Genomic DNA, 8,556 nt, shown 5'->3' with positions numbered 1-8,556 from the left:
ATATCTTTTTATGCTGATACATTGGATCTGATACAATGTACCCCTGTTTTTTCAATTTCCCACATATTGTTTAAGCGTTGGAGAGACAATAATTTCATGGCCAGTGACTGCTTTTCTGTAATTGCTCTGCATTTGACAATTGGGAACTATTTGAAGTCGGATGTAACCCCAATGAACACTGTTTCTAAAGACTTGACAAAGATCTAAAGTTCTAAAGATAGTGAACTTAAAGCAGTATTTTTGTTTTTGTGTACATAAACAAAGTCCTTCAAGATTTTATGTAACCTAACTTACATTAGAGAATATTTCTAGACCAAAGTCATTTTTTTGCATTCTTATTCTTGCATTTGCATAATGAACTTACAAGTCACTCTAATGTTGAAATTGTTTTTTTTTTTTTTAAAGGTATGGTAAATACTGTAATAATATTCATTGTGAGGCAAAAATGAACCAACTATGCATTCATTCATTCATTATGATTGAGTACGTGATTGCTATAGACAGTCAGGCCCCTTTTCGAATTTAGTTTTAAATATTTTTTTAGTGAGAGAGTATTTATTCTATGTGACTTTGCCCATCTGGCTCCACAAAGTGATCAAAGTGCAGAATCATTATCAGATCAGATGTTTGCTGCATGCGGGGGCTGAACATGTAGTCTCTGGGTCAAGGGTATTTTTTCCTTCAAGATTTTCTTATCTACCTGTGGACAATCTCTTTGCAAACACACACACACACACACACACACACTAAAAGCAAATATTCATTCTAGATATTATTTCACTGTTTAAAGGCTAAAAGCAAACCACGGACTGCAAAGTACCTACTAAAGCTTTAAAGTGTAATACTACACGTCAATTACTGTCACATTACTTTGCTTGACTATGAAGAGAGACAGAACCATTTCACTTTTCACTCGGAGGCCTGAGACTGAAAAATCTGAGATAAACACGGTATTGGACAAACATGCTACTGCATAGCTTATGTCCCATCTCAGAAATAAAGACACAGAAGTGTGACCGTCTCTTGTTAAGCAAACAGCACGTGCTCCTTCTTGTGGTAAATCATCCATTGCTTTGAGGAGTACAGTATGTTTTTAAAATCTATACTCTATACAGTGACACAGTGATTGTATAGTAGGTTTAAATTCTTGTAAATAAAATAAAACTGTACAGAAACTGTCCTTCTCTTAAAGGTGCGATATGTACGAATTTAAGATATTTAAAGGATCAGTGTGTAGGATTTAGTAGCATCTAGTAGTGTAGTTGTGGAATGTGACCCCCTCGACTCCTTCTCCCAATCCAAGTGCTGAGGAGAAACAGCAAACTAAAGCCAGTGGTTGGTTTGTCCATCCTGGGCTTACTGTAGAAACATGGCAGTTCCAGCACATATCAGCTATGAGATATGATATGATATGATATGTGATATATGCTGGAGTATGACTATGACAAGTGAATAATACTTACATATAACACCTTTAGATTTACAAGAGAAAGTATAGAAAATATAAACAAAAGTAAAATGTAAATGTAAATGTAACAAAAGTAGATCCTCACACCAGTAAACCTAAATAAAACCAGCTCAACTTTTATGTTTTCTTCAAGTTAGTTAACATTATGTTGTAAACAGAGATTTAGAGACTTGTAACATTATCACATGCTGCCATATTCCTTTGCTATTACTACAATAGGTGCAATTTTCCAACAGCAGGTGGCATAGTTATTCAATCAGGACAGTTATGTCATGGTTATTCAAGGTAGCAAATTAACCTCCACTGATACCAAGAAAGCATAAGATAACAGCCCTGCCAACTAGTAATGGTTCACTGGCATTTATCCAGTCACTTCCAAGAAAAAGGATTCCAAATACAAATCATCTGTACCTGATAGTGAAGGATATAAAACACTCTGTGGTCAATACATCTTACACTTATGTAAGACTATAAAACAATTACAATTACAAGGCTGACCAAGGAACAGCTATGTATGCAGTATTCAACACATCTGAATATAAAATAAAATAATGGATGATTATGCAATGTGGTCAGAGAATCCAAAGGTGCATTGAGAGGGAACCACTCAAACTGAAGTGAGCTGTAACTTTCAGTATAAGGGCAAACAGAGATCTGCGTAATTCTTAAGAATTTTTAATTCTCTGAAATAAATGAAGTCGCCAAAGAACTTACAAAGAGGTAAGAAATGATCAGTCAGTAGATGATGTATAGCTTGAACCTTTTTCTTTGAACTTAGCTGCAAGATATGTGCGACACAGTGACAGTCACCTCCGCGCAGAGATAAGAGAGACAAGAAACACTCTTTAAAGGGTGTGGTTTGTTGTCCGGCAGCAGTATTTATTCAGACACCCCCAACGTAATCTCATCTACTCTACTGTCAGCAAACATGAGCACCGACTTTTCCAAGAACGCGGAGGAGAGACCGGAGCCCACAAATGCAGATGTGAAAGGTAGGTACATTTATTTATTTATTTTACATTATTGAACGCTTAACATTTACATGTTTTGTATTTTTCTTTGTTTGTTTGTTGTGTAGGGAAGATTCCCAACTGGCTGCAGGGTACACTGCTGCGTAATGGCCCCGGTATCTTCTCTGTTGGGGAAACCAGCTACAACCACTGGTTCGACGGGATGTCCATCATAAACAGCTTCTCCTTTAAAGACGGTTGGTTTTTCCATTTCTGACTCAGGAAACTACAATTCTGAAAGTTTTATTATGTAGTTTCTGTTACAGTTGTTGTATGTCCGTGTCAGTAAAGTGTCAGTTGTTGTTGTTGTAAAGTACAAATATAAGTTTTATAAGTTTTTGTTTTTCTCACAGGTGAAGTTACCCACAGGAGCAGATTTCTTAGAAGTGACACCTTCAAAGCCAACATGTCTGAAAACAGGATAGTGGTGTCTGAAATGGGAACAATGGCATATCCAGACCCGAGCAAGAACTTCATTTTCAAGTAAGCATGCCCTTGTTTTTATTTGGACCACATTTCATTTGATTTCTGTCATGTGTCAATGTAATACTCTTGCTTTGTTTGTACTAACTCATGTTTGCAATATTTGTTTGGCATCCAGTTGTTTTCTTGAATTGAGTTTCTCTTAATGTAACAGTGTAACAGTGCAAACATAAGTTTTGAAATTTGGTATAAGAGTTCTGTAACATCTGCAAAAAACAGATGTCAAGCAATTAACAGTTTTCTCAATAATGTAATATTAGCATTATCTGTCTATTGATTTGGAGGACCCCCCTGCTGTTTAGCTTCCTGTTGTGAATTTGCATGATTCACACATTTCTAGGGGATCCTCTGTATGAGAAAATGAGGTCTTTTGTGTTGGATGACCCCCTACTTCCCTTTACGTTCCTCTTTACTTGCCTTAAACGTCTTCTTCTTTGTTCTTTTTTCAGGGCAATTACGTTTCTTAATCACACAGTGCCTGACTTCACTGACAACGGTGCAAGCAATATCATTAAATATGGAGATGACTATTATGCCACCTCTGAAACCAACTACATTCGCAAGATTGATCCTGTGACTCTGGAAACTCAGGACAAGGTAACGTCATCTGTTGATCTTGAACGCTCACACACGTCTAAATTAAGGGTTTCGTTCAGTGCTCAGGAGTTGCTGAATTGTTTCACACAGGTGGACTACATGAAGTACCTGCCGGTGAACTTGGCTTCGTCTCATCCACACTATGACAAAGAGGGAAACGCCTACAACGTTGGTACTTCAATAGCAGACAAGGCCAAGACTAAATATATGCTGTTCAAAGTCCCTGCTGTTGCAGAAAAAGGTATATAAACCTCGTGACCTGCTTTACAAACCTGGAAACCCAAAAGTACAACTCTGTCATAGGAAGATTGCAACATGTTATTAATACGCATCTCTTTAACAGTATATTTTAAGACTGGGCCGATAAAGTATAACATTGTCTGTCATTTCATTCTATTTATATACAATCAAATGAATGTAAGGTTTTGACAAAGTTTTTCTTTAGCTTATGACTTTTATTTTGCTCTAAATTTTTAAGTGTCAGACAAAAGCAAGTTTGTCCCTGCACTGAAGAATGTTGAGGTGGCCTGCACAGTTCCCTGCCGCTCGCTGCTCACGCCCAGCTACTACCACAGCTTCGGCATGACGGACAATTACTTCATCTTCATCGAGCAGCCTCTCAAACTGGACATCCTCAAGATGGCCACTGCATACATGAGGGGAGTCAACTGGGCAACGTGCCTGAAATTCTGCCCCGAGGAAAACGTAAGGGGTCACTGTTGTCTGTCTTAATGTCATGTATTTCATACTGCTGAACTAAGCATGAAGCAGCTGTAGATACCATTGAAAAAGGGTCTGCATTGGTCTAGCAGTGTTTCAATGTTTCTTTCTTCAACAGACTCTGATCCACCTGATAGACAGAAAGACGGGCAAATTGGTCGAGACAAAGTACCACACTGAAACCATGATCGTCTACCATCATGTGAATGCTTACGAGGATGATGGTCACGTAGTCTTCGATGTCATCGCCTACAAGGATAATAGTCTTTATGACATGTTCTACCTGAGCAAGCTGAAGGAAAACCCCGGGTTCCATGATGATGCCTACTGCAAACCAAGCTACAGAAGATTTGCAATTCCCGTCTCAGACAAGGTGGGATTTTTAGTACTTTTTAAATGAATTCCTTAATTGGGGAATTTTGTTACACTATTACAATTATTAGGCATGAAAAACATCCACACACACACACACACACACACACAATTGGCTTATAACTTGCAGATTTGGAGAGATTGTGGAGTGATGGGCAGCCCTGGGCGCAGTTCTGGAGGTGAAGTAGCACCTCTCCAGCTACCAGGCCATGCTACATACTGTGGTCAGTGGTGGACTTGGCTGGATTTCCTAGTCCCTACTGCCACACCTAAAATTTGAATTGATTTCATCCTGAACTTTAGACAAGATGTTCCTCTAACACTTCACTTATACTGTTTGACTGTGTTTTGCAGGGCATTGCAGTTGGAGAGGACCTGGTGAAGCTCAAATACACAACGGCCAGTGCTGTAAAAGAGAAAGAAGGCAAACTGATGTGCCAGTCAGAGGTACTCTGTCAAGGTAAAACCAATGCCACTCAAAGAGACACATCATATTTATTGTTCAAGTTGTATTTCATACATTGTGTCTAAGTTTAATTGATTTGCTCATACAAATGCAACAAGTGTCTTTTTATTTCCATCAGGTTTTGAATTACCCAGAATAAATTATGACATCAACGGCAAGAAGCACCGCTTTGTCTACGGGAACTGCGTAGAAGAGTCTGCACTGTCAAAACAGGTATTTCCTATTGTTTTTAATCTGGCTTCTACTAAAGAGAATTATTAGAAACATGCATCTTTGTGATTTCCGACAGTGTAACAAACGTTATTTGCAATGAGAGACTCAAAATATGCCGACTCTTGAACAACAGGCATTTTACAGGGCTAGGGCTATTGGGAAACAGATGTTCCTGGCAGCATTGTTTTTACAGAGGTAGGAAGCAAATTGTAGAACTGAGAATTGCCAGTTGGCAAAACAGAAGGAACAAATTGTGGAAGTGTGAATTTCCAATTATAAACAAATCTTTTTATGGCCCTGGCTGTAATACCATACAACCTTTCCCATTGGGTACACTTGCATGCCAGGCTACCTGAAACAATGGAAATACGCAATAACTTTAGTGAGGCTTCCAAGGATTCAAGAACAAAACACTTTGGAAAGGAGGTTCCCTTGTGTCTCATTCCATCCAGACGTACAGTGGCTGTGAAGAGGAAGGAAGTTTTAACAATTAGATATTTTTGTTTATTCCCAGTTGACAAAGAATCCCAACATCAGAAGAGTTTTAATTCAATTTCAATGATGTCTGGATATGGGTTTTAAACCCAAGTGACAAGCAAAAGGAAAAAACAAACATTATGTTGAGGAAAGGCATTGCTAAGGCTTCCTTTTGGGAAGATAGGACCATGGACATTTGCGTCAAGCCTGGAACAGTTTATTGTTCATCGACAATAAAAAAAAAAAACATTATCTCTATCAACTAATCATATTGTCTTTCATGCAACAGACACAATATCTTTCCCCCATTTTTCCTTTATTTATTATACTTCCCCTTTTTGCCTGCAACAATGAGGAACACAAATATGACTGCAATGTGTGGAAAGAGTACAATTGGCACGCTATGCAGGATTTTCCTACAAAACAATGCATTGAGTCATCCAAAAATCAGCACCTCTTAATCATCACTTGTGACCTACTAAAAGTGTGTGATGGTGTGTGTATCTACAGAGACTATTACTTTGCTATGTTCAGGATGATTCTGTACGTCAACCTTTGGGTAGCGGTCGTGTAGTCCCTTAGACAAAAACAACCTGCAGGATGTGAGGTCGGGATGCTAACGCTGCTCCCGATCTTCATTCACTCTCTAGCTCACCCTTCCTGCTCTCATTCTCTCTGTGTCTCTCTTGCTGGTTGAGCTGGTGAAGAAAGCACAACTTTGAATGGTGTTGTCAAGCTTTGTTTATACTTGCATACTTATACACACCACTGTGTAGGTATTCACAGATACTACAAGCATGCGCAGATGTATGCTCAACAAGTTTCACATATCCAACATGGTTGCACATGCTGCCTAGCAAAAGTAATGTAATGACTCTCACTTACCTGCAAATCAAGTTATTTGGCTGACCCTACGATCTCTCAAGGAAGAGTCATAGAAATATCTACAGAGGTGTACCTAAATGTAATGTAAGGAAATTACGTGATTTCCTATTTATAGGTCAACCTGACTTACCCATCTAAAACACATACAGCTGGTACTAGTTCCAGTGTATACACAACCTACTGACAATTCTAAGTCTGTTTTTACAACTTTATGGCCCTTTATTACGTTTGCATGGCATATTAGGACAAAGTACTCCATGTGTGCAAGATAAGGTCTTCATGCTAGGTGTTGTTTATGTGCTACGGGAATTATATCATTTCATATTATATCAGAGTAGTGAAACGCAATACTTGGTCTAAAAATATTCTTAACTGATTGTATTGGTTTCAGTGTAACTCACAAACATATTGGAGTCATATTTTTTTCTGATGTTTTTTTATGACTTAACAGTCACGCTATATTTGTGTGCGTGTAAATAATTGATGGTCAGAAGCTTTTTGAAGATACAGTATGAGGAATCAGAGTTCTAGTTTGTAATGCTTTGTTGTGAGCTATTTGTAGAGGCTGAGTAAAACTGAGTGACTTCATTATTTTTCCTAATCTATTCTTTTATTGTAGATTGCAAAGTTTGACACAGAAACCAAGAAAATGGTTTACTGGACTGAGGACAACTGCTGGCCATCAGAGCCTGTGTTTATTCCCAGGCCAAATGGAGAGTCAGAGGATGATGGTGAGAATATTGAGTAATGTGCATGCACAGCGTATGACATGTATATGTACGATACATCAGCTAGAGTACAAATGGAATACTGGTCTAAAAAGACAAGATTTCATTTGTAGTGACCAAACTGTGTGTTAATATCCTCTTCCTTTCCATTTACAGGTGTTATCTTATCATCAGTCATCAACTCCAACCCAGGCCAGTCTGATTTCATCATTATTCTAGATGGCAAAACATTCAAAGAAGTGGCTCGAGCGTGTGTTAACGCTGATCTGCAAAAAGATATGCATGGATTTTTTATCCCACAAAGAAATTAGTTAGTTGTGTATATGTGGGATCTTCCAGGATCCCACACAGGAATCTACTTGAACAATTTAACATTTTTTGACAAACGTGTGATGAGGATATACATGGTTAGATGGACTACATTATCTCTGTAATCGTGATTGTATCAAAACAAAATGGTCTTGGTTCTTTTTTCTTAAAAGATTGATTGATTTTGTGCGGATCACTTAAACTTGTGTATATATATACATGACATGATATGTCTGTAATGTAATCTACATTATTCTATTGTACTGCTGTGACTGTTATTGTGTGGGTGCTCCTTCTTTTCAATAAAGAATAAATACACATCTACTCTTCCATTAGATTAAAAGATGATCATTGTTATGGAATTTTCTATCCTTAGGTTACACATGGTCACGTGTGAGCCTTGTGGTCCTCGGTAGTATTAATTGTTTGTCTTTGACTAGGTGCCACCATATCTCAACACTGTGGTGTCCAGGGTCGAAGAGGCCTATTGCGGCCTTCTCAGTCATAATAGATAGCTTATTGTTGACGTTCCAATCTGTGTAAACAGACATTTGTCTCTTCAGACTAGAATATGTTGACAATAACACCTCCAAGGGTAAAGACATTCTCTTTGACTAATTCTGGGCGTATAGTATTTTGGGTGTGATCTTTTGGTTTAAAGTTTATCCACCATCACAAGTTCGTCAGAATGCGAGACCGACTCAAGCACTTCAGGTGTACTTTGAGAGTGTCTCTAGTTCTCCTTGGCCAAGCGTCAATAAATAATACAGCATCAGACATCAGAGGCTCATGAACACTTGTTTCCCTCCTGACCTCACCATTGACCTT

At 38.3% G+C, this 8,556-nt stretch overlaps 1 protein-coding gene across 1 annotated transcript; it reads left to right on the top strand.

The window, feature by feature from the left end:
• Window positions 1-2,229: 2,229 nt before the first annotated feature.
• bco1 (beta-carotene oxygenase 1) lies at window positions 2,230-7,891 on the top strand. The gene is made up of 11 exons (XM_010739572.3): window positions 2,230-2,460; window positions 2,547-2,675; window positions 2,832-2,961; window positions 3,411-3,558; window positions 3,649-3,799; window positions 4,037-4,263; window positions 4,397-4,651; window positions 5,005-5,110; window positions 5,235-5,329; window positions 7,311-7,422; window positions 7,576-7,891. Exons 1-11 carry the CDS (start codon window positions 2,397-2,399, stop codon window positions 7,728-7,730), a joined length of 1,572 nt encoding a protein of 523 aa, XP_010737874.2. The 5' UTR covers window positions 2,230-2,396; the 3' UTR covers window positions 7,731-7,891.
• The last annotated feature ends 665 nt before the right edge of the window (window positions 7,892-8,556 follow it).

This window comes from Larimichthys crocea, chromosome XXIII (assembly GCF_000972845.2).
Source record: "Larimichthys crocea isolate SSNF chromosome XXIII, L_crocea_2.0, whole genome shotgun sequence".
Lineage (NCBI taxonomy): Eukaryota > Metazoa > Chordata > Actinopteri > Sciaenidae > Larimichthys > Larimichthys crocea.
The sequence above is the reverse complement of the archived record's forward strand: the minus strand, read 5'-3'. Positions and strand labels throughout refer to the sequence as shown.